At 37.9% G+C, this 27,373-nt stretch overlaps 1 protein-coding gene across 2 annotated transcripts in view; it reads right to left on the bottom strand.

Annotated features, from left to right (window-relative positions):
• LOC123504557 (helicase POLQ-like) overlaps nt 1–18,608 on the bottom strand; it is a 25,616-nt gene extending 7,008 nt beyond the window's left edge. The window contains exons 1-16 of one of the 2 annotated variants that reach the window (XM_045255163.1): nt 18,488–18,608; nt 16,045–16,559; nt 15,235–15,399; nt 13,236–13,408; nt 12,279–12,373; nt 11,981–12,159; nt 10,969–11,090; nt 10,045–10,128; nt 9,422–9,556; nt 8,881–8,995; nt 8,315–8,427; nt 7,503–7,643; nt 5,880–6,077; nt 5,276–5,366; nt 1,209–1,340; nt 607–764 (exon numbers count right to left, since the gene is read on the bottom strand). In XM_045255163.1, the coding sequence (XP_045111098.1) occupies nt 607–764; nt 1,209–1,340; nt 5,276–5,366; nt 5,880–6,077; nt 7,503–7,643; nt 8,315–8,427; nt 8,881–8,995; nt 9,422–9,556; nt 10,045–10,128; nt 10,969–11,090; nt 11,981–12,159; nt 12,279–12,373; nt 13,236–13,408; nt 15,235–15,399; nt 16,045–16,549 (2,406 nt within the window). In that variant the 5' untranslated portion in view covers nt 16,550–16,559; nt 18,488–18,608. Of the gene's footprint in view, nt 1–606; nt 765–1,208; nt 1,341–5,275; nt 5,367–5,879; nt 6,078–7,502; nt 7,644–8,314; nt 8,428–8,880; nt 8,996–9,421; nt 9,557–10,044; nt 10,129–10,968; nt 11,091–11,980; nt 12,160–12,278; nt 12,374–13,235; nt 13,409–15,234; nt 15,400–16,044; nt 16,560–18,487 lie in introns of those variants that run through there. The other variant, XM_045255164.1, reaches the window with a different exon arrangement.
• Nucleotides 18,609–27,373: the final 8,765 nt, after the last annotated feature.

Below are 27,373 nucleotides of genomic sequence, written 5' to 3'. Positions count from 1 at the left end.
GAACTGTATTGGCAATGACCCCTCCAGCTGCTGCTAGCAGGAGGTTGGCTGGCCAAGATTTAATCTAGGTACTAGCTTAGACTCTCTGATACACTTCACTCAGAGAGCTCTGAATAGTACCAAAATACTCAAACACAGTATTCTATGCCAATGAAATTAAATTCTGTTGTCCAGATCTACACACTGCCATTAAATTTTTAATTGTATCTAAAACTGCTAACTTCAAGTTAGTGTCAGTACAAGACAAGAGATTTAATTATGCAACACAAAAATTACCAATTCATTTGTCCAACTCTTGTTTCAAAACAAATGAACATCTGCCTCTATTATATCTTAATAAACAATCAATTCGAACAATGCAAAAATTTTAAAAAATGTCCTGAGGTCTGCATTGCATCCCTCCCTGATCAACTTTGTGAAATAAACAGTCCAATACTGAGATTGCCAGTGAATATGAAAATCAAACTGACAATTACAGGATTGTGTGAACAACTAAAGTGGAAAAAGTTAATTTATACAATTCATTTAAACATATTTTGTAAAGGAATAAACAAATTAAAACATAAGTTGACTGAAAAATTAGATAAAATAGAGACATATACTTACAGCAATATCAAACACATTTGCATTGATCTTCACACTCTGCACATTCTCGTATGGAATGACAAGATATATCAGGTGTAGGTACGTGTTTACCGACAGCCTCTCCCGAGCCTCAAGGAGGTCACTGTATAGCTTCTGGGCCACAGTGTACTTGACATTCCCTGAAAAATTATTCCAGTATCTTATTTTTCCAGTAGTATGTGCACATTAGAGGATACTGTATAATGAATCCCAATCTGAAAAAAACTCATGTCCATGACTGGTTTAATTAAAAAATAAATAAATAATAATAAAAAATATGGTTCCATTCAAGACATCACTTTTCTTGTTATAATCTCAAGCTCTTTGATTATGATTACTATTTGATTATATAATCTTAACACAATATGATTAATCAGACGTCACCCTCTCATGACGTTAAAACAACTTATAGTATTCCAAAGAGTTCATAATATGCTACCTGCTCTTACCATATTATTATTAGGTTATACATGTCAGTATGTATAAAGAAGATAAAGAAGCATTAGTGTTAGGATATGGTAACACACAAATCTTGAAATAATTCATGAAAGCAGGCACACCACTCAGGAAGACAGCAGACTAACCCTTGACTGCAGCACGTCCCAATTTGCTCACAGTAAGTGTGTCTTTGTCTTCTACAGGTCGATTAAGCTTCTCAAAGACTTGTGGTGTAGATCCCTCAGATGATTTTTTAGATGAAGCCAATTTCTTATCCTCTGTAAAAAGATAAAATCATTACCAGCTTCCAGGTGCTAATGTTGCAGTACAGTAAATAATGCAGATGATATCCTTCCTCCAGAAGATGGCTCCCTGCATCAGTGAAGCCTGCCAACACAATACTAACAATGATGGTAAGATTTCTTTCTTATCACAGAAATATTGGATCTCATGCTATCTCCTACCATTATTTTCATCCCACTTGCTCTTCTGATCTTGCTAACTGCATCCCTCCCCTCCTCCCACGGTCTCTCTGCACAAGGCTGCTGCCTTCTTTAATGCAAGAGTTAACCAGTACTCTCAGTCTTTTATACCATTCTCTGTAAACTCTGAAATTCCCAACCTGCTTCTGTATTTCTATCTTCCTATGAATTGAACTCATTTAACCCATTAGCACCCAAGCATACTTTAAAGGATGTTAATTAATAGTGTTCTTTTTATATGGCTCTTATTCTGTTCATGAGAAAGAAATGAAATTACCATTTGTTTCATAAACAAAAGAAGACTTGTGCTTCTCCTGAAGTGCATTACAGAAAACAAAATACATGCATGCATGCATACATACATACATACATACATACATACATATATATATATATATATATATATATATATATATATATATATATATATATATATATACACTCGACCCTCGAAACAACGGACAAATGCATGCACGACCCTGTCCGTAGATTGCAAAAGTTCGTTCTTTGCAAATGTACGTAAAAAACTGTATAAAATGTACGTAAAATACGTAAAATTTTCTAATTTTCGTATTAGTTCAAGCTTAGCAGCCACTGGAAGAGCCTTTCGATTACGCTTCACTAGTTTACTAGATTTAGGAGGCATTTTGGATAGGTTAAGCACTCGTGGGAAGGTTACAAATGCATAAAAAAGCCATGGTAAGCATTGGACAATGTTCGCTGTTGGTTGAAAATGCACGGACTGAAGATTAAACATGGCAGCCAACAGCTGATGACGTGACCGACCTGCCACCTACCGGACAATAATTTGCTGGGAACGGACAATCGCGCACATTTTAATATTCATCCGTAGATTAAACCGGACTCCAGAATTTGTCTGTAGTTTCCGAAATCCGTTGATATATATATATATATATATATATGGTGGGTGATGGAAAGAAACTCAGGAGTAGCAGGAGTATTTTATTTCTCCAACGTTTCGCCCATAGGGCTTCTTCAGAGAGAATGACAGGCCTGTAGGCAAAGCAGTATATATATAGTACAAGTGGATCACGTCGCGGTGCGCTGGAAAGTGGAGTGCGCTGATTGGTCTCTTCCAGGTGGCCTCCCAGTAGCTGAGATGGTGAGCTGCGCTGCTGCGCGGGATAGGCAGACAAATCCTTCCCTGTGGTTTGTGGTTTCCTCCTCTGTGGTGATGTAAGCTGCCTCGACTGTTTTCCTATCCCTCTTCTTTAATCCTTTGCGTAGGGTCGTCGCTCCTACCCAGTTTGGTAGGTGGCCTTTGTCCCGGGCGTGCACCACTAGCGAGTTAGAGGTCCTGTGGTGGCGCATGTCATTTTTATGTTCGTATATCCTCTTCTTCAGTCCTCGCCCTGTTTCGCCAATATAAGACGACGAACATCCACTGCACGGTATCTTGTAGATAACGCTGTCCTCGTTTTCTGCTCGTGGAGGGTTGTTGGTAACGATGTCCTTTGTTTTCTTCTTCCCCGCGCAGTGGATTATCCTCAGGCCAGTCCTCGCGAGTAGACGGGATACCGGTGCCGTCCTCTTCGAGTACGGCACGACCAGGAAATCCTCTTCCCTTCTTGCTGGATTTTCTCTTCTTTTCCAAATTTCCTCTGCTTTCCTCCTCAGTTTTTGGAGCATGCCTGGTGGATACATTAACCTCTTGAATGCTTCCACGATGTATGCGCACTCATCGTGTAAGAATTCATCACTGCACACTCTGAAGGCACGTAAGAAGAACCCTATTACTATGCCTGATTTGGTTTTCATATCGTGCCGTGAAAAGAAGTGGACTTCAGAGTGTGCAGTGATGAATTCTTACACGATGTTCAAAACAATAACAGTGTCAGCAGCAGCTCGTCTTCCCTCGCTCAACTTACCACCAAAATGCCCTGTAATGTTGCCTAGCGTTGCTAAGAAGACCAGGAAGTCTCTTACTCTCAAAGTGAATCTGGATATTATTCACAGACACGAGAGAGGCGAGAAAACTAATAGCATTGCTCGCCACCATCTTGACTCCATCTACTGTCTCTACTATTTTCAAGTCAGCATACTCTATTAAGAAGGCTGGTGAGACCATATCTTCCTTGCAAGCTAAAAGAACCACCTGAACTCGTGAATCTACAATGGATAAAATGGAAAGCCTTGTGGAAATGTGGTACATAAGTTTTGTATGTGATACAATGATGCGCTCTTTGATCACATTCCACAGGTTGCCGGTTAGTGTCTTTCCCGTTTCACTCTCCCTCCCTTCATAAATTTAAGATCAACATTATAAAGTTACGTATATACATACATCAGTGTACATTATAATGACTTGAATTAAACTGCCTAAATGATTAACTTCATAATTTTTACTTTCATTAAACCTTTCACTGTACTATGATGCACTCTCACTTTGTTTACTCTCAATGGAAGTTGAAGTCAGGGGTTAAACTTGTTATAATTGGTTCGCTTAACGAAATTTCGCTTAACGAAGGGTTTTTTAGGAACATAACCCCTTTGTTAAGCAGGGGTTGCCTGTACTAATCAACAACGGACACAGGGAGAATGACATCGCCCGCCAAACGAAGATAACTTTGAATAAATGGTACAACGCCAATGCCACCACCGCGGAAGACGACGACATCGTCCTCTTCTACCAGGCCTTCTACTCATTGGTACACACAGAAGAAAAACAAATAATGACAAGAATCGTCAAGAACAATGTTAAGCCAACTAATCCTTGCAGGAATGTAAAATTACAAATATACTACAAGAATAAGAAATCCAGCCATCTCCTCCTCAAGAACAGCCACAACACCAAGAGAGAAGCAATGCAGAAGTCATATGTCGTATATAGGTTCACCTGCAAACAAGGAAACTGCGAAGTCCTCCCCACAACCTATATCGGCAAGACTACTACAAAGCTTTCTTGGCGACTAACACTACTTAACTGCCGGAGCCCTGAAGAACCACTTGCAACAAGAACACAACATCACCATCACCAGGAAAGAATCAGAGGACAACACCGACATCATCGACAGCTGCCCCGACGAAAGGAGATTATCCATCCTAGAAGCCCTCCACATAAAAGAAAAGAACCCGAGAATGAACATACAAGCAGTAGACCTACAAGCATTGCCAAGCATAAGATCAAGGAAACCCAGCTCTGCAGCTGTACCAAGAGGCGACGCGCCAAGCAAACCAGCCAATCAGTGACGCCGTAGCCCACACCTTGCTGCCGCTGAAGCTGGTAGGCGGGTATAAAAGGAATGCAGCCACACGCCGAGTCACTTCCACACAGCAGAGGAAACACCAACTCATCAGCTACTGAGGAAGGGTCAAGAGACCCGAAATCCGGATCTAGCAGACATGGCTACCTATGGCGAAGCCATCACGCCCCTTGAGAAAAAGAATAAGACACCTTTAAGGAGTAGAGAAAATACCTTAAAGAAAATCATTAACACCGAATTGGCTATCACCTTTAATGAAATATGCCTGAGAAAGGATCTCCTGCCCATATATACTCTAAATATATATATATATATATATATATATATATATATATATATATATATATATATATATATATATATATATATATATATATATATATATATATATATATATATATATATATATATATATATATATATATATATATATATATATATATATTATATATATTTCTACTGTTGAGTTAAGAATTTTCTTTTAAAGACCAAGTTACTGTGTCTTACCAGTAAGGGATGATGCTGGACTCACTTCATCAATCTCTTGTTTAATGCGCACTAACTCCATATCCCGCAATTTTTCAACAATGTCAACTACCTGCAATTGATAAATTGAAACTCACCTTTCATCTTAAACACATTACACATTATCATTATTTATTTATATATTACATTGAAATGTGCCTGAAAGAAAGGTATATGAGACAAGACATAGCAAGCTTTGTGGTAAGGACATAATTTGGTACTGTTTTAATACTGCAGTAGAGTGCATAAACAAAATGCTCCTCATTTGGTTTACTCAGTTTGTAGAAACAGGATATCTCTCACACAGGGAGAAAGGAGTCAAAACTTATAATAAAAATTATAATTTTAGTGTTACTCCTTGATCATTTCAGAAAGAAGTATAAGAGTTGCAAGGCTTCATGGTGATGAAAATTATCATTTATTTGGTGAGATATCTTTTCTACTCCTCAATAATGTGCATGTTATTGTGCTCTTTTCTATCAGAATTCTAGATGAACTCATGAAATTACTTTATTAATGCAGATAAATACATGCATTATCAATTAAAATGTACTCAAGAGATGGTTGAAACCAGATAAAGGCTTACCTTGGCAGAGACATCAATATTGAGGTCAAGAGCCTGAAGTGCCAGCAAGGAACGACTTGCAAGAGTTTTCAATTCAGGAAGTGATACAGCCACACCCAGACCAATGGAGGAGAAGATCAGGGTACCCAGACCATGGTATTCATTCTCAGCCAGGGTGGACACACATTTATCAACTGAAGACAGCAGCATCATTCCTACCTGATGAATGGAAAGCAAAAATTTATACTTTGAGTTATTGCAAGTTTTTGAAAACACATCAGTACACCACTATAGTAAAATTGTGTAAATTACAAGAAAAAAAAAAAAAAAAATGTCACTGTTCACAATACATGAGAGTCAATTGCCCAGCTTATCTAGCACTTTCCACATCAAGGACTACCAAGACTGCTGGTTTATCCTTGCTCCATAACAGACCAATCCCTTTCCATGTATGCTTCCTATCAAATCCAGGAATGTGCTTGCCATACTGGTGTTTTATGGGGAGAAACTGACACCTATATAAAGAATATTGTTGCCATATGACAATTAAGGAGTTTTCAGTAGCATCACTGCAATGCCAAACATGTTTGAGTTTACGCTGAACAGGATAGTGCTGAGGACACTGTCAATGCTGCCAGACAACCATGTCACCATGATCTCAATCCCTGGGAGAAGTCATCGTACACACCAGTCGCCTGTGCTAGCGCTGTTTTCAAGACATAAACACAGCTGCAAGGTGGAAGAGTTTGGAGATTTATTCCTTGATGGGGAGTATTATAGGCCACTAGTGCTTCATCATTTGTATATACTGAGGGCCTAGCAACCCAATACTCCTCAAAAACAGGAAGTCTTCAGTCCTTGGAAGATGTTCAGTGATTTGATCTACACGGGCTTGTTTTGAAGGTGTTCCATTGTCGATGTATGGCTGCGGTTTTCTGACATCTATATAATTAGCAGATAATGTATTTTACCATCATTTATTACTCTTATGCTATAATGATTTGCAGCAATATTATCATTTTATTCACCTAATAAGAGAAAAATAACTCCAGTATTGTATCGAAGTCACTAACTACTAAAAGATTGGAATCAGACAACACTCACAACAAGGACAGATGGATGCGACATATCACTAACTACCACCAGCTCATTAATTTATTTCATGCCATATGTTTGATTCCGATTCTCTCCAGTATGCTGCACAATATGTAAACTTAAATCTTCATCTTCCACACTGATTGGCTGAAAAGCGTTTGCCAAATGCGAGCAAACACTTAGGAAAGGTGTTTCCTCGCATTTGCGAAAACTTGCCTCCTTTTGACTTTGTCTGCACCCAGCTGTGCCACTACTGAAAATGCCTTAGTGGTAAATTATTGGGCTTGCCAAATCTGAACACAACAAATTGAAGTCTTTACTGTATTTCAGTTGTTCAAAGGGATATGGAGATATATGAGAAGTCTGAAACTAATACCAAGGTGCTATACATTGGTGTAGCATGATAGAAAAATTATTTAATGTGATTCAGTCATATTCATCACATTTACAAAATCATTCAAAATGAGAGTTCCTGAAGGAGAATTTGCTCAAGATAATTCTAGCTTGAATCTTATCAATAACTATCTCTTGATTCAGCTTAAAACTCGCCTGGTTTAAGTCCTTTTTCTCAATGATGAGGAAACTGTCTCCTGTTGAACTTAGGCCAGCCCGTCCAGCTCTACCAACCATTTGCTTGTATTTTGCCTGAGTGAGGAAGAGTCGACCAGTGTATGGAGAACGAATTATTACCTGAAATGATAAAAATTATGACAGTCAGGATTCTTTAAATAAAATTTAAAACATAAGAAAGAAGTTTATTGAAGAAACAGATCCATCCTAGGCTTAGAAAACTGGTAACCATCAAATAACAACACTGGGCAAATGCTTCACATTTTATCATAACTCACTCAGTAACAAAGGCATTTCTTAATTTATAACTACAATGTACCCTCCAGAACACCAACCCAACCCACTCTCTATCATGTCTTAAATGATCAAGCACACAGATCCTACAATGACAAACACATAGTGAAAATATCAGGCAACAGTTCAGACCTGAATATCACTCCAAGTTTAATCTTCAGAGAGGGATTGAATGAAAAGCATTGTTCCAAAATAACATCTGATCTGACCTGAAGCTTTCAAATGATTCAGCTTTCTTCCCCTGAATTTTATTAAGGAGGAGGAGGAGGAGGAGGAGGAAGGAAATGTAGCAAAGGTCTGGCCATTTTCCAAGCATCCATGGGAGAGGATTAAAATCTTACGACTGTGAAGATAATTTTAGAAATCAATTAATTTTCTACTTCCTATCTTAGTTCTATTTAGAAATACTAGGTACTTACTAAGGTTTATAACACAAAGAAAAAGAGGTATCATGTATATAAGAGACTCCTCATGTAAATATAAGAGTTATGTCTCACCCTTCTGGCTGGCAGGTTGATCCCAGCTGCCAAAGTGGAGGTGCAACAAATAATGCAGATAGTCCCTTGCAGATATGCCTCTTCAAGGAGATGGCGCTCTGCATCAGTCAGGCCTGCCAATATAACATTAGTAGCAAAGGCAGGGTGTGTGCAATAAGCATATATGCACAAAAGGGGATGCATGCTTCAGTTAAAATTATAGGCATTTTAAAAAGGTGAGAAATACAATAATCTACAAGATTATGAGTGTTATGACAGCTTATCACACAAAACATTGTTACATAATAACAAATTATACAGAGAGAGAGAGAGAGAGAGAGAGAGAGAGAGAGAGAGAGAGAGAGAGAGAGAGAGAGAGAGAGAGAGAGAGAGAGAGAGAGAGAGAGAGAGAGAGAGAGAGAATAAGCTTCAGGTTATGATACGGCTGTTCATAAAGTGAACTCTACCTGCAGGCAGGGAGCTCTAACCTTCATATTCGCCTTTACCTCATCATGAGCTGCAGCACTGGTAACAAAAACAATATATAAAAAGAAGAAAGGATCTTAACAATAATCCTTATAGCTGACCTGAATGATGATAAGCAATTCCATAAGGGATAGTTTTCCTTAGAATAGGACATATTGATTCCCCTCCTTCCTCCTGCAAGGCAATGAGCAAAGCTTTCTTCTTCTGATAGGCAACCTGCAACAGATAATAAAATAAAATCAATCACAATTAACTAAAATTAATTCAATAAATGGTGGAGAGTATGACACAACACTGTCTACTTGAGAGAGAGAGAGAGAGAGAGAGAGAGAGAGAGAGAGAGAGAGAGAGAGAGAGAGAGAGAGAGAGAGAGAGAGAGAGAGAGAGAGAGAGAGAGAGAGAGAGAGAGAGAGAGAGAATGCAAAGTATAGAAAATTTTGGAGTTAAAAACCATTAGATCTCACATTCTAAATTGCAAGTTAGCTCCAGTACAAAATGCTGGTCAAGTTTATTCACCTAATTCTCACCTCAATCTCATTTTTTCCCCACACACTCTGCACATGAAAAGCACACAAATGCATGAAGCTTCCCCATCCTTGTAGACAGATTTGAGAGAAAAAAAAAACATCATAATGCACTTACCTGTTTCAATTTTTTAGGGAGTACTTTACATATATTCAATGCCTCATTCTCACTCCACAGCTTGGTGGGACAAAATACAAGGCAAGAATGTTCAGGCACCATCTCTTCCACTAACACACCAATATGATCTTTGCTCTGTAAAGGTGAAACCAAAACTTATTTAGTTTTAATCAAAAACTATTCAAAACAGTACATTGATAAAAAAAAAGACATTTTCTTGAATTTAGTAAAGCCCTTTTTTCTTTTTTAATTTTGCTAGATGCAGAATATTTTGAAGAGAATCTCCCAGCCATCAACTCTTAGCTATTGCACAGTGACATACAGAAGGAAAACATTAATGGCAAGGGGTCTGTCAATGTCTTCTTTCATGTCAAATAAAAAGTCCCCATGAGAAGATATTCTTTCCTATTCCAATCCATTATACTTATTATGTAAACAGTACATGAGCATTACATTTCAAATCTTGCTGAAGATATGTACTATTTGTGGTTATGAACACATGAAACATTCATTTGGATATAAATATACTAAAGTTCCTTTGTTACTAAATAAAATAGACATAATGTATGCATTTTTCTCAATAATCAGGTCATGCTGAAATAAAAACAAACCATAACACTCACATTGAAGGTGCAAGTTCGATTTCTGATAAATAGGTCTTTCTCTGTCTTGGCTACTTTATTGATCTCACACAGCTGCTGTTCCATCTGTAACAATAACAATCTCACATTCATCAGAAACAAATCAGTTTTAGTTTAGTCTCATCTAGTATATTTTGGCAACTATTTCTATAAGTTCTCTCAGGTTAGTGACTTATGCAGTGGAACATGTACCCATAATTCTTGTTCACCAAAATCTCTGTTGGCACACTTTGGCACTTGTGAACTTAAGGGACTATGGCAGGTAGTAACCAAGAACATCCAGATTACCAAGAACATCTAGATTAACACCTTAATTCAATATTATGGTTCCATGAACCACAAGCGTACACAAAACCTTAGGTGTAAAACAACTAATGAATCAGAATTGGTGGCAGTATGTGTGTGCTGTAGGCTGTTGTTATGGAAAATATCTGTGTCTTTGATATCTTGCTATGGACCCTATATATAAGTCAGGCAATGACACCCCCATTCAGATCATTAAGATTTAACAGCTAAGTAAAACAAAGATAAAGAACAGGCAAAAGAAATATAAGAGTTAATGTCAACAGTGCAAGCAGTGTGTGGTGTTCAGGGAAGAGCGCCATGGAGGACACACCATCACAAAATAAGGTTTTGTCCTCAGAGTAGCAAATATATGCACAGGAAGTTACATTATAAAACAATCTTCAATGCTAGCAAAACTTGCCCCAACACATCTGATCAGCTCATATTTGGATCTGGTGTTTATCTACATTCCACTTTTCATTGAATTTTGCAAAATACAATGTTTTTAATGAAACTATTGTGTTAAATGTGTTAGAGTACTTATTCCTACAATATAGTTAGGAAAAAATTTAAAAGTTTATGAAAACATTCCATGCCAATAAAGCTGCTCTAAATCCTCACCATAGCGTACTCAATGAGGTGAACTGGCCGGAAGTTATTTTCATATATCTCAGCACCAAGGAACTCAGCCAGCTCATTAATATTGCCAACAGTAGCACTCATGCCCACCATCTGCACAGAGGCTGAAGGAAAATGGTAATGTTAACCACATTGACATCAAATGTATTAAATAAAGATATTCTTCTTCCCAGAAATGTATTTTCTTTGCAATGCAATTTATTTCTTTACATTCTCTTGTTAAATAACATCAAGTTTTTATACAATATTTTTTAATTATATATATTTTTTTCTTAAAAAAAAAAAAAAAAAAAAAAAAAAAAAAAAAAAAGGTTGAGATGAATTGATAGTGGTTCAATTAATTTCAAAGGCATAAACTTATCTGAGACACAAGCTGTCATGAAACAAATTAAACTCATAAATTGAGGTACAGTGTTCCCTTGCTATTTCATGGTTTGACTTTCGCAGCCTCAGTTTCACAGGTTTTATATATAGACACATTCTGCGGATTTTTCGCTATATCATGGGGTCCGCAGCATCACTTACAAATACTGTATGTGCATTAATACGGTAAGATGGTGAATAATAATGACGACAATGTACTTTACTATGTACGTATAGTACAAAAATGTTTATAAGAGTGTGGGGAAGGGTAATACAGTTGAGGGGACGGTTGATAAGAGTGTGAGGAAGGCTTATACAGTGGCAGGAAAGGTTGATAATAGTGTGGGAAGGTTTAAAAAGGTTTAAAATGTTATGTATTTAGTGAAAATTATATAACATCCCTACTTCGCGGATTTTCACCTTTCGCAGGTGGTTAACAACGCAGACTGCCTCGTATAGGCCTGGCGGCCTCTTGCATCTTCCCTCTTTTCTTATGTTCTTATCCCCCACAATAAGCGGGAACACTGTACCACTTTATTCAAACAATTTAAAAACAAACAGGCATGAAAAAAACAAGAAGGAAAACATAAGATTTCTAACCCTACCACTCAAACACAGAGAAAAAACTTACGTGCAGTATATCGTAATGTCGTCAGCAGGTTTTCTAGCGTGGCTCCTCGGCCCCCAGCCTCTCCTACCATGTGGACTTCATCAACTACAACCAGGCCAAGCTCCTTGATCCGACCTTCACCCAGGAGAGAGTTGACAAGCCCAGATGCTTTTTCTATAGTAGCCACATAAACAATTCGTCTTAAAGAGGAATGAAAATAATAAAAATTAAGGCACGAAAACCAATTCCAAAAGAGTACCTTTCTTAACCTTATTTGGTTTGATAAGAGTATACACAAATTGAAGAATGTAGTACTCACTTATTATGCTTTGTTGGAGGATATGTTCCCCTACTGCTGGCATATTCCTCTACCAAAAATTCTAGCTCCACTCCAAAAGGTGCCAGATTCCTTACCTAAAAATTTTGAGGGAAATACTTCAGTTATGACCAAGTACCATCATTTGCATGATCCCTGTTTTATGATGAAAAACAGAATCAAGTATATCATAAAACCCTTACAAATATTGTGCTGATTTTTAGAAAGTAAACATCCCCTTACAAATATTGTGCTGATTTTTAGAAAGTAAACATCAACAAGTACATTGTCTTCAGAACAACCAAAAAAGATATATGCTGAAGTATAAGTGACACCAGATTAATAGATAAAAAAAAAAAAAAAAAAGCATTTTCATTAAAGAGCAAGGTTTCAAGACATTTATCCCTTCTTTTTTTTTGGGGGGGTCTAACTCTCAGACCTGCAAGGGAACTGGCAACTAAGTGGGACATTTTTTTTGTTTTATGTTGCTCTTGGCCAGTTTTACCATCCTACATAAAAATATAAAGAAACAAATAAACAAAGCTACAAACCACTAATAAAATACTTGGATTACAAGGCATAAAATACATGTCTCCATTTTCTCTGCATGTTGTGAGGTGTTGAATGAAGGAAATGGCAACCTCCCCTTCACACATCTCTGAGTCAAGACACTGAGTGGAAAATGAATTGAAATTTTTCCTAAATCTTAAAAAGTTAATACACATTGATATCCACAGTTATGGAATTGGTATGATTGAGTGAAACAAATAAAGGAAAATTGAATGAGTTTTTTAAGTGTGACCAGAAATGCATCATATGACAAGCAAGATATTTGGGATACATGGGTGAGACAAAAGGGTGGAACATTAGCTCTACAAAGTGGCTTGGTCCTGAAGTCTAACTCTTCAGTGTGACAATTCTAGTGTAGCAAGATCCAAGAACTGAAAGAACATCACTAACCTTTTCTTGTACCAGTGCTACATAAGGCAAGATAAACAAGGCATCATGATTTTTGAGGAGCAACTGCTGCCATATCAACACCTCAGCTACAAGTGTCTTCCCTCCACTGGTAGGCATGGAGATGAGCAGATTGGAGCCTGTCCCTCCCTTAATAATGCAATCCTCCTGCCACTCTGAAACATGTTGTTCATTACTGAATATGAAAAAGGTTGTACTTTACTAATGCAAAATACTGATAATAGTCCAATTTCCCATATTTCCTATTCCTTGAACTTCTTTCTACTTCCATAGACCTTTTTTCTTATTTACATAAACCTCACAAGGCCATATATATATATATATATATATATATATATATATATATATATATATATATATATATATATATATATATATATATATATATATATATATATATATATATATATATATATATATATATATATATATATATATATATATATATATATATATATATATATATATATATATATATATATATATATATATATATATATATATATATATATATATATATATATATATACACACAGTGGTACCTTGAGATACGAGTTTAATTCGTTCCGTGACAGAGCTCATATCTCAAAAAAAAATTTCCCATTGAAATTAATTAAAAAGCCATTAATCCATTCCAGCCTCTCCAAAAAGAGCACCCCATTTTTTCTCTTGTGTTTTTAGGTAAGAAACAGGTATCTATAAATAATAATTATTGCACAGAAGCATAATAAAACATAACAAAACATAATATAAATAAACTACTTTTATAAGGTCTATTTATCTGGGAGGGTGCATTCCACAGGACGTTACCCTACTGCATTCTCAACCCTCACTTGGGACTGTCGATCAGCTGGAGTGTACAGATATAGCCATCTACAAAAGACTGGCTGCTCTAATAATCACAAAACACTTGTTAAGGATCCTGTAAACATTATTCCTTGAATAAGTTAAGTTTTAAGTAGGAAGGAGAGAGAGAGAGAGAGAGAGAGAGAGAGAGAGAGAGAGAGAGAGAGAGAGAGAGAGAGAGAGAGAGAGAGAGAGAGAGAGAGAGAGAGAGAGAGAGAGAGAGAGAGAGACCACACCGCAGTAGCAGGCATAGAGGCTTGCTTACATTTTCCCCCCTCTGTGATAAGCAGTGGTGGAGGAGGTAGGCAGAGATGGGAGAAATTTGTTTTGCCTTTTAGGTTACATACACATGCATACTTTATCAGTGCATGAAAATAAATAAAATAACAGCAAAAGATTATTTAGTGTTCTTACCTTGGAGACACTCATTTTCAGGTAATGGATGTAAATGGTAGAGGAGAAGGAGAGAGGGAGAAAAGGATGCAGGCACCACTCACACATAAACATTAAACATAAATTAAAACTGCACTTTCTTTAGACAATAAAAAAGGTCAGTAAATAGCGTGAAAATGATAAAAGAATAGTCACAGTGCATGAGATCCATGGAAACATGTAGATACCAGCTCAGCTGAGGCTGGACCGATGCACCGAGCAACTGACTAACTACAGCAGCAATATCCCCAAGCATGACTCATATCTCAAAAAACTTGTATCTAAGGCAGCTCATATCTCAAGGTATCACTGTTTTATATATATATATATATATATATATATATATATATATATATATATATATATATATATATATATATAAATATATATATTATATATATATATATATATATATATATATATATATATATATATATATATATATATATATATATATATATATATATATATATATATATATATATATATATATATATATATATATATATATATATATATATATATATATATATATATATATATATATATATATATATATATATATATATATATATATATATATATATATATATATATATATATATATATATATATATATATATACACACACACACACACACACACACACACACACACACACAATATATGCAAGTCAGCATAATGAAATCACACATGGAGTTACCATAAAGCTTGGTAATTCCCCGATGAATCTTGAGTAGCTCTAGAACATGAGAATTAAGACCAAAGAAGGGCCCTAAATTGAAGGCCTGGTTTGAAGTACGGGCACACTCCTCTAAGGCAGCCACCATCTCCTCTTTACGACGCTCAACCTCACACTTGAATTGTTCTGTGAAGTGGAAGAGTTAACAATTCAATAACAAGACTGAAAATTGAATACAATTTGCATATCAACTCTGAAATCAATCAAATTTGTTACTAAGTTTCTTCCTTCATGGATAAATTAGAAATTACTATAAGGTAATGTGAAAATGACACATGAGACAGAGAAAACACCTAGCCATATATCTCATTTAAAATTACTGATGCCAAGAGGTTCTGTACACACACACACACACACACACACACACGGTAGCTCAGTGGTTAGAGCGCTGGCTTCACAAGCCAGAGGACCGGGGTTCGATTCCCCAGCCGGGTGGAGATATTTGGGTGTGTCTCCTTTCACGTGTAGCCCCTGTTCACCTAGCAGTGATTAGGTACGGGATGTAAATCGAGGAGTTGTGACCTTGTTGTCCCGGTGTGTGGTGTGTGCCTGGTCTCAGGCCTATCCGAAGATCGGAAATAATGAGCTCTGAGCTCGTTCCGTAGGGTAACGTCTGGCTGTCTCGTCAGAGACTGCAGCAGATCAAACAGTGAAACACACACACACACACACAACTGCACCAATAACAAAGTAAGAGATGGATGGACAAGAGATCTAACAACTTTAAAATTACATTTTACATTTCTATTACAAAATCCTTTCATGACTCACCTCCTTCACTCTTGAAATTTTTCTGAATCCGAGTAACCAAGGGCTGGGAGGAGAGGGTGCTGGAAAGACTTGCCTGTGTAGGTAATAAGATGCTTCCTTGGGACTCGTAAGTCTTGACTGGGGATGGTTCTTCAAACAGCTCGGGTGACAATGGTGGTGGAGGAGCAATGGTGGACTGGCCATCTGTGGCACTCAGCTGGTCAAGCTTCTCAAAATTTATATGATTAAAAAAAGAATCATCCTTGATTAGTAAGAAACTCTCATTCTTAATATCATTGATTGTATTTTTCTCAGAGCTAATGGACTGCTCTTCCTTCAGAGGTTTCTCTGGACTAAGTATGAGTCGCCTTCTCCTCTTAATTTTGCGGCGCAGTAGAGGGGAACTTGCGGCGATAGGAGAGCAGTTTTCTTCATTACCATGCAAACCTTCCAATTTGTTAATTCTGTCCACACATGGAGAGCAAAGTTCACTGTCTCTTTTGTGAGTCTTGCCTATGTCATTCATTTTGACACATCTGTAAAGACATCAAATGCTATACACTGTACAATAGTATATTAGCAAATACCAAGAGAATGCATTATATATAAAAATTATTTTCTAATACAATCCTTATGCAACATTAACACTTCTGATCTTGCACATGCCACATTTTGTTACAGGAAAAAAAGAAAAAAGAGATGGTATTAGTTTACTAAAATGATCACTGATACAATAGTTAGTGCACAAAATTGAAGTAAATACCTAACAAAGAACAGAAATGGTGCTGCTAATGAAGCTTGAATAAAGTTCAGCAGGTGTTGTTCACTGCATTAACCATTAAAAGTTGGGAACAAATGAATAAAATAAATGTATGACTTGACTGCAACTGACATTTACTAAGCACCAGGACAATGCAGTCAGTAGACACGTGGTAAAACAGTAATTATTCCCAGTGAGGTTGGAAGCACTGAAGCAAGTGGTGCTGTGAACTCAACTAAGACTCAGCTGTAATCTCCCTTAATATCCCTTTGTGACTTAACATTTCAGGGCCAATCCTCCCTTTGCCCAGGCTTGCTTGAACATTGCTTGGAGAGGCCTCACTAGGCAAGAAATGTTTCCAGCTAAAGTAAGGTCAGGACAGATATTTTGAATAATATTAAGATCATAACCTTAGCCACTTCTTCCACAGTTGCAGAATACTGAGCTTCTGAAAACTTAATGAAGCAGAAAAAAAAAAATATATATATATATATTAAATATTAAGAGGGGTGCTTTTCTTGCTGTGATGAGACTTGCAGACACTTTCTTAGTTTTGATCTTGCCACTAGCATCCTAACCAAACAAGAAGCATCACATAGGTAAACTTTAGTTAGGTAAGGACACTAACAGTAACATGAAGATCACGAACATGGCAGCCATCACAGCAAGATCAGCAGAACCATGCAATTCTTCTTAATATTTACCAACCTTTTACTTGTTCTATATTAAATTGGAAAGTTCCTGAAAGTTGATATATACATACCACATGATGTTCTGCACCCTTAACCATGGGAGGATGGGTTAAGGTTAGCTCCATATTATCCATTGAGATAAATTACTTTACAGGGATAATATAGAGACAACCTGAGCTTCTTCGCTAATGTTCACTATCGATTCTTGTCAGAAGTGCATGACACGACTGCATGTTGTGGTAATATACTCACTGTACTTCACGTATATCTAGTTTTTTTTTTTTTTTCACACGCCTGGCCATTATCAACACATCATGCCAAAAAGCGTTAGATTATATTAAGTTAGGTTAGGTTAGCTTAGGTTAAGTTAGTTTTTGGGTTAGGTTAGCTTAGAAAGTTTGTTTTGGTTATTAGGTTGGGGACATCAAAATAACCCACATTTTGCATGACTGTTGCCCTTGCTGTTGTAGTGGCCACCATGTTATTGATCGTGGCGCAAAAAACCTACACTAACTAAACCACTACGCAAAATCAATTGTTAGGTTAAATAATATTAAAATGCTAACTAATTTGACATCACGCTATTGGTTACCATGAGAAAGAGGGAAAAAAAGAAATAGCAAATTGAAAAAAACATATTAGTCTGGGGTGTTTTATGGGTGTTTTTGAGTGTTTTTTTTCTGCCTGGTCACGAACAAGAATAAGATAAAGAAATAAACGGGTGTCAAATGGAGTCAAATCGTGAGACCAGTCAAGTTGTGGTAGAAGTAGATTTAAAGTTTTACGAGAGTGCCCATTACAACAACACCACTCACTGCCAAACTAAAACATTATCAAATACAGAAGGAATCACTGCCATACAAAGAACTCAGATTGTGAACATAAGACGGCATACAAATCCCACCACATAGAAACCGGCAGGTCTCCCAACGTAATCATCTCTTCCCAAAATGTTATGATTCTCAAGCCATTAATCTCTCTCTCTCTCTCTCATACACACACACACACTGACCTGTTAATTAGAGAAAGCTTAGTCTTGTTTCGTAGATTTTTCCGGGGAGTAAGTTTCAAACCAATTCACGTCACGACCGCCATCTTGCTGAGGAGTACGAGGCCAAAAGAATATGAAAATATAAACAACTTTCGCATTCAATTTTGTTAATGTATATAATCTTAATGGGCCAAATATTTAGAATTAGTATATAATGTATCTACATAAACATCTGAACTCCATTGTTTTGTTATCCTATTATTTATGTTATGTTATGTTATAATAAAAATCTCTCTCTCTCTGTTTTGTTCTCTCTCTCTCTCTCTCTCTCTCTCTCTCTCTCTCTCTCTCCGAAGGTTGTATGTCTATATATTTCAATAAATGTATCAATCAAATATCCGAAGATTCCATAATATTATTCGGAGAGAGAGAGAGAGAGAGAGAGAGAGAGAGAGAGAGAGACTTTTACGGGTTAAAGGCAGTACAATGAGTACTCCCAAACCCTAAACATGTATTTCTAATGCCATTAAAGATCTAGGCACATGTTCCAGCAGGACAGAAATCTACCACCACCACACCTACTATCAGTATTTACGCCTGTGCGATTTGCCTTTGGCCAACAGATGCACAGGTTTAGAGGCAGTCATGGGGCGAGTAAATTCCTATAGAAAGAATTACCGAAGGGAAAATGTCCTATATTAAGAAAATAGAAGGGCTGGATGATGAAAGATGGTTAAATAAAGTCCTCTCAGAGAAACAGACCTGGATCTTGACATATTCTGAAAGTCGATCCAAAACACAAATTCATAAAGTGGGGAATATAATGGAAAAAACTCAAAATTTTTCCACTTCTAGATCACACGGCAAGATCTCCATGCTATTTTAATTTTCTTTTATCTTTATTCAGGAGACGGCAAGCCAAGGAAAAAAAAAAAAAAAAAAAAGAAAAGGCCCACTTGATTGCTGGTTCTCTACAAAGAAGAAAAGCATCAGCCAAAATTAGGGAGCAAATGCCTCGATACCTCCCTCTTAAAAGAAGACAAGTCGTAGGAAGTCGGAAATACAGAAGCAGAGAGGTTGTTCCAGAGTTTACTAGTGAAAGGTATGAATGATTGAGAGGACAGAATTGGGATGAGAGGAAGAAAGCTTTGTGCAGCGAGGCCGCAGAAGGAGGGGAGGCATGCAGTCAGCAAGATCAATAGAAGAGTTAGCATGAAAATAGCAATAAAAGATAGAAAGGGATGCAACATTTCAGCGGTGAGAAAGAGGCTGAAAACAATTAGTCAGAGGAGGGGAGTTGATGAGACGAAAACCTTTTGATTCCACCCTATCTAGTAAAACTGTGTGACTGGAACCCCCAAACATGCGAAGAGTACTCTGTGCAAGGACAGATAAGGCCCTTATACAGAGTTAGCAGTTGGAGGGGCGAAATAACTGGCGGAGACGCCTCAGAACACCTAACTTCATAGAAGCTCTTTTAGCAATTAGAGATGAGATGTAAAGTTTCCAGTTAAGATTATGAGTAAAGGACAGACCGAGGATATTCATTGTGGAAGAGGGAGACAGTTGAGTGTCATTGAAGAAGAGGGATAGTTGTCTGGAAGGTTGTGTCGAGTTGATAGATGGAGGAATTGAGTTTTGAGGCATTGAAAACTACTAGATTTTCTCTGCCCCAATCGGAAATCTTAGAAAGATCGGAAGTCAGGCGTTCTGTGGCGTCCCTGCGTGATCTGTTGACTTCCTGAAGGGTTGGTCGTCTCTGAAAGGACGTGGAAAGATGTAGGGTGGTATCATCAGCGTAGGAGTGGATAGGGCAAGAAGTTTGGTTAAGAAGGTCATTAATGAATAATAGAAAGAGAGTGGGTGACAGGACAGAACCCTGAGGAACACCACTATTATTAGATTTAGGAGAAGAACAGTGGCCGTCTACCACAGCAGCAATAGAACGGTCGGAAAGGAAACTTGAGATAAAGTTGCAGAGAGAAGGATAGAAGCCGTAGGAGGGCAGTTTTGAAATCAAAGCTTTATGCCAGACTCTATCAAAAGCTTTTGATATGTCTAACGTTACAGCAAAAGTTTCACCGAAATCTCTAAAAGAGGATGACCAAGACTCAGTAAGGAAAGCCAGAAGATCACCAGTAGAGCGACCTTGACGGAAGCCATACTGGCGATCAGACAGAAGATTGTGAAGTGACAGATGTTTGAGAATCTTCCTATTCAGGATAGATTCAAAAACTTTAGACAAGCAAGAGATTAAAGCTATAGGACGGTAGTTTGAGGATTAGAACGGTCACTCTTTTTAGGAACAGGCTGAATGTAGGCAAACTTCCAGCAGGAAGGAAAGGTAGAAGTCGATAGACAAAGTTGGAAGAGTTTGGCCAGGCAAGGTGCAAGCACGGAAGCACAGTTTTTGAGAACAATAGGAGGGACCCCATCAGGTCCATAAGCCTTCCGAGGGTTTAGGCCAGCAAGGGCATGGAAAACATCATTACAAAGAATTTTGATTGTAGACATGAAATAGTCAGAGGGAGGAGGAGAGGGAAGGACAAGCCCAGAATCATCCTAGGTGGAGTTGTGAGCAAAGGTTTGAGAGAAGAGTTCAGCTTTAGAGACAGAAGAGATGGCAGTGGTGCCATCAGGATGAAATAAAGGAGGGAAAGATGAAGAAGTGAAGTTATTGAAGATGTTTTTTGGCTAGATGCCAGAAGTTTTGAGGGGAGTTTGAGTTTGAAAGATTTTGACATTTTCTATTTATGAAAGAGTGTTTTGTAAGTTGAAGAACAGACTTGGCATGATACATAGTGAGGCAAACATCCGAGGGAAGTAGAGACCAATCACCGCACATCTTTATAGTGAATTATCACCTCCCGGCTGATGGAAATAAGAATGTTCGCCTGAGTCTTCCCGTGTCATTCATACTGGTCAGAAGGTTCCCTTACTTTGACAAATCTTCCTTTCTTTAAGATATTTGTGTATGCCAGCATGGTTAGCAGTTCTTATAAGTTGTCTCACAAAGTTTAATAAAACAATAAAAAAAGATAATAAAGATATTAATTAGATAATAAAAGAGTTGAATAACACTTTGCCTTATTAAGAGGAAACGTAAGCAAGCAAACATTTCTTGACAACTTTGAGACAAGCACCAAGCATGGGCGTTCACCTCATTCCAGCACCAGACCAGCAGTGAAGTAAGTACTGGCGCAGAGAGGAATTTTGAAACGCCATTTTCTTTCTGCTTTGCTTATTTCACTATAGCAGAGGATGCCATAATTGTAATGGTTCATAGATTTCATATTCATACCATCAAAATCTATCAGAAAAATATATTTGTATATAGACAGACACACTGCAGCCTGCTGCTGTGTGTACTTGAGTTAAAGTTTGCAAGTTTTATCATGTCCTACTTGTTATCTATAGAATTTAGTTCTCCTAACAGGTAGACTATCAATAACAATTGTAGTTATAAGACAGCTGTATATTTGTATCACTAAACAAAGACATTTATTTCAATACAGTGGCATATGTTACTTTTCAACTTCTGGTCTGCCACCTTTAACCCTTAATTTTATAAAGAATATTGCAAATGCCAGACTAATAGAATCGTCACGTACTGGCTCAAATTTCAATTCAAGGTAAAACGTAACAGTGCAGTTTTACTCAAGGCAAAATATTCCAGTACAGTGTCACCAGACTGGACAAAAATGCATTGATATTTATAACCTTAATTTAAGGAAATACACAACAGTTCAGTTTTAGTGAAGACACAACATTCTAGCACAGTGTCACCACACCGCTCGAAAGGCACATCCAGAACCAGCCTTAAAGTTTTGTATATAATGATTCGTACCTAAAAGTTTAGTATATTCAATGTATGTACTGCATAGTACGTACTACTAAATAGCAGATATTTTCTTTTAAAACAAGGAAAAATCTCTCTCTCTCTCTCTCTCTCTCTCTCTCTCTCTCTCTCTCTCTCTCTCTCTCTCTCTCTCTCTCTCTCTCTCTCTCTCTCTACACAACACACACACACACACACACACACACACAATGGAAAGAAGTGATCATGTGACATTAGAGATGCAAATTCAGGAGGAAGATGGGATACGTTAGAGATGAATACAAAGGAGAGATCAAATTATGCAACAGCTGATTTTGAAATATTAAGGATCTATTTTGCTAATACTGAGTGGAGAAATATTATGTACAGAGAGACAGTACAAGGGAAATATGACATATTCTTACAGAAGTGTAATGAAGGAGTAAAAAAATTTGTACCTGTTTATAGAGTTAAGAAAAAAATACATGATTGGTACATACAATGCTAGATGCATATAAGCTAAAAAGACAAAAGATAAAACGTGGAGGAAACTCATAAGACAGAAAAATTACTATTACAGACAGCAGTACATGGATGCCAGAAATGAATATATTAGAGTAAGGAGAGAGGAAGAAAGAAACTTTGAGAAAGATGTAGTGAATAAAAGCAAAGATGAACCCAAACTTCTCTACAAGTTTATAAATGGCAAAACAAAGAACAAGGAAACAATTGAAAAAAAAAAATTAAAGAAGGGAAGACATACCAAACAGAGAAGAAAATGTGTGAAATAATGAAGGAGAGCTTCAAAACGGTGTTCACTGCAGAAGATTTCACAGAACCTAATAGGACATTGCATTGCCAAGGATTACAGGAGATTGCAGTGCACAAAGAGGATATTGGAAGATTATTGGATAAGTTGGATGTCAGAAAAGCAATGGGGCCAGATGGTGTATCAGGCTGGGTGTTAAAAGAATGTAAAGAGCAACTACTGGATCCAATTTGGGAAATAATTACAAGTTCAATAAATGAAGGGAAAGTTCTACTAGAATGGAAGAGAGCCAACGTATATAATTCTGATATTTAAAGGAGGAAAGACAACTGAACCACTAAGCTACAGACCAGTGTCACTTACAAGTATCTTGAGGAAGTTGTGTGAAATAATTATCAAAGAAAATGGGTTAAATTTCTAGAAGAGGAGCAAGTCATATCGAACAGACAATTTGGGTTCAGGACAGGGCGGTCATGTGTATCAAGCTTATTAAGCTTTTACTCGAGACAGAAAACAGAGATGGATGGTTGGACACGTATACCTGGATATTAAAAAAAAGCTTTTGATAAAGTCCCTCATGGAAGACTACTTTGGAAACTAGAGAACATAAGAGGACTGCAAGGAACCTTGTTAGAATAGACAAGAGATTATTTGAACGATAGAGAAATAAAAACTGTGATCAGAGATACATACTCAACTTGGGGTAAAGTAACTAGCGGAGTGCCACAAGAATCAGTGTTAGCCCCCATTATGTTTCAGATTTATGTAAACGACATTCACATTGGGGTAAACAGTTATATGAATTTATGTGCTGCTAAGACTTATCAAAATCAGAGAGGACTGTCTGCTGTTGCAGGAAAATATAAACAAGATCTATGAGTAGAGCAGGAAATGTAAATTGGCGTTTAATGCCAAGAAAAGCCACATAATGGAACTAGGAAAGAGTAAGAGAAGACTAGTATGGAACTATTTGATGGAGAGGAACAAATAATGACTACTAAAAGAGGAAAAATATCTGGGAGTGGTCATACAGAAAAATTTGAACCCTGAAAAACACATAAGCAAGATATTTGGACTCATAGAAAATGTTGACTAATATAAGAGTGGCATTTCAATACAAGGACAAAGATATGATGAAAAAAAATATCACAAGCATGATACGTCCAAGGCTGGAATATGCAGCAGTGGTATGGTCTCTGAGCTCTAAAAAGGATATAAGAAAATTGGAAAGGATACAGAAGATTGCTACAAAGATGGTGCCGGAATTAAAGGACCTAACATATGAAGAACGACTGAAGGAAATGGGACTGCCAACCTTACAAGATAGAAGAGAACGTGGGGACCTAATAACAATGTACAAGATAGTCAATGGCATTGAAAAGATAGACAAAGAAGACCTGGTGCTATTGATAGAAGAAGATGGAAAGACAAGAGGACATGAAAAGATTAGGATGAGGCAGAGTGAAGAATATTGAAAATACAGTTTTCCACACAGAACGGTGGAAAAGTGGAATGCATTGGATAATGAAGTTGTTACAGCACATAATGTGCATAACTTCAAAGAAAAATTAGACACTATGAGCCCTGCTCAAACACTGTATAATACAACTCGGTAAATACACACACACACACACACACACACACACACACACACACACACACACACACACACACACACACACACACACACACACACACACACACACACACACACTACATCTTCACTCAGGCTATTCCATGCCGTTATACTTCTTTGTGGAAAGCTGAATTTTTTCACGTCCTTGAAGCATCTTCCCATCCTCAACTTTTTACTACGACATCTTATGCTTCTACTGGTGACTTCATCTCTTGGTAACAGTTCCTTATTATCTACTACAATCATTCCAGTCATTAGTTTGTAGACTTGTATTAGGTCGCCCCTCTCTCTTCTCTGCTCCAGTGTTGGTAGATCCAAAGCCCTCAGTCTCTCCTCGCATGTCATCTCTCACAGCTCTGGTACTATCTTCGTTGCCATCCTTTGCAGTCTCACCAATTTCTGTACATGTTTCTTTTTGTGTGGGGACCACACCACCCCTGCATACTTTAATCTGGGTCTTATCACAGTGGATATCAGTTTCTTCATCATATCTGTCCATGTAGTGGAAAGCCAATCTGATATTTCTTACCAAGTTGTACATCCCGCCAAATATTTTGTCCACATGGCTATCCTGTTGATTATTCTCTTGTATAGTCACTCCTAGGTCTCTTTCCTTGTTAACTTTCTTCAGTTCTACACTATCTCCCATCTTGTAGATCCCCTCCGGCCATCTTCCACTCCTTCCCAATTTTATAACATGACTTATCCACACTGAATTCCATCTCCCACTTCCTACTCCACCTCCAGATCTTGTTAAGGTCCTCCTGTAATATTTGACAGTCCTCCTTGATTTTTACTTGTCTGAGCAGCTTGGCATCATCTGCAAACAGATTCATGTAACTGTTTACTCCCTCTGGCATGTCATTTATGTATATGAGAAAAAGTATAGGTGCCAACACAGACCCTTGTGGCACTCTGTTCTCTACTGTTCTCCACCCCGATTTAATATCCTTTACTACTGTTCTCATCTCACTTCCTCCCAGGTAACTCTCCATCCATTCTAATGCCTTCCCTTTCAATCCTCCCTTATTCTTTAACTTCCATAGCAGTCTTGTACGAGTATGCGGTACCTTGTCGAAAGCCTTTTTTAAATCCAGGTATGTACAGTCAACCCATCCGTCTCTCTACTGAATTATGTCTACTGCTCTAGAGTAAAAACTCACCAGGTTTGTTACACAAGAACAGCCCTTTCTAAAACCAAATTCTGTTCGAGATTAACTAGTTATCTTCTAAAAACTCAATCCATTGTTTCTTTATTACTCTCTCACACATCTTGCATACCACACTGATTAGTGACACCAGTCTATAGTTTAAGGGTTCCTCCTTCCCACCACTCTTATATATGGGGACCACTTCGGTCCTTTTCCATTCCACCGTTACAGTGCCACTTTCTATTAAGCATGTTATGATGTCGCGTATAGACCCCAAGGAACTGGTGGGGCCTATACGCGACATCATAGCTTCCCATATCGTGACATTGACAAATGGAATGAGTATAGAAGTGGTGTGTGCGGTGAGAGTCGGTCAGATGAAGGACACCTTGATAAACGTGGACAAAGAGACAGGACATAAAGAGCAATGCTCGGACCTTGTAAATGACAAATAGGTAAATACACACACACACACACACACACACACACACACACACACACACACACACACACGCCCGGTAGCTCAGTGGTTAGAGAGCTGGCTTCACAAGCCAGAGGACCGAGGTTCGATTCCCCGGCCGGGTGGAGATATTTGGGTGTGTCTCCTTTCACGTGTAGCCCCTGTTCACCTAGCAGTGAGTAGGTACGGGATGTAAATCGAGAAGTTGTGACCTTGTTGTCCCGGTGTGTGGTGTGTGCCTGGTCTCAGGCCTATCCGAAGATCGGAAATAATGAGCTCTGAGCTCGTTCCGTAGGGTAATGTCTGGCTGTCTCGTCAGAGACTGCAGCAGATCAAACAGTGACACACACACACACACACACACACACACACACACACACACGGCCCGGTAGCTCAGTGGTTAGAGCGCTGGCTTCACAAGCCAGATGACCGGGGTTCGATTCCCCGGCCGGGTGGAGATATTTGGGTGTGTCTCCTTTCACGTGTAGCCCCTGTTCACCTAGCAGTGAGTAGGTACGGGATGTAAATCGAGGAGTTGTGACCTTGTTGTCCCGGTGTGTGGTGTGTGCCTGGTCTCAGGCCTATCCGAAGATCGGTAACAATGAGGTCTGAGCTCGTTCCGTAGGGTAACGTCCGGCTGTCTCGTCAGAGACTGCAGCAGATCAAACAGTGAATTACACACACAGTAGCATATGTGCCTCCAAAGACTAGTTCATGGTCCAGAGGGGTTAATCAAGGATACCTTATTGAGTCTGTGTAAAGTGATCAAAGGAAGAAGAAGAGTGATTTTAGTGAGTGATTTCAACTGTAAGGAAGTAGATTGAGAGAACTATGTAAGTGGCATGGGGAGGAAAGATTTTTGAAGCTGATGAAGCAGATAGTCAATGAAAACACTAGATGCAGAGGAGATGACGAGCCAGTGAGACTGGACCTGGTTTTGACAAGAGAAATCCAAATAAATGATGACTTAAGGTATGAGTGCCCGCTAGGAAAAAGTGATCATGTGGAGCAAATTGTAGTAATCATATAAAGAAGAAAGGTTAAATTACAGGAAGGCGGACGTACAGAAACTTA

This window comes from Portunus trituberculatus, chromosome 16 (genome assembly GCF_017591435.1).
Source record: "Portunus trituberculatus isolate SZX2019 chromosome 16, ASM1759143v1, whole genome shotgun sequence".
Classification (NCBI taxonomy): domain Eukaryota; kingdom Metazoa; phylum Arthropoda; class Malacostraca; order Decapoda; family Portunidae; genus Portunus; species Portunus trituberculatus.
This window is presented reverse-complemented; position numbering and strand designations above follow the sequence as displayed.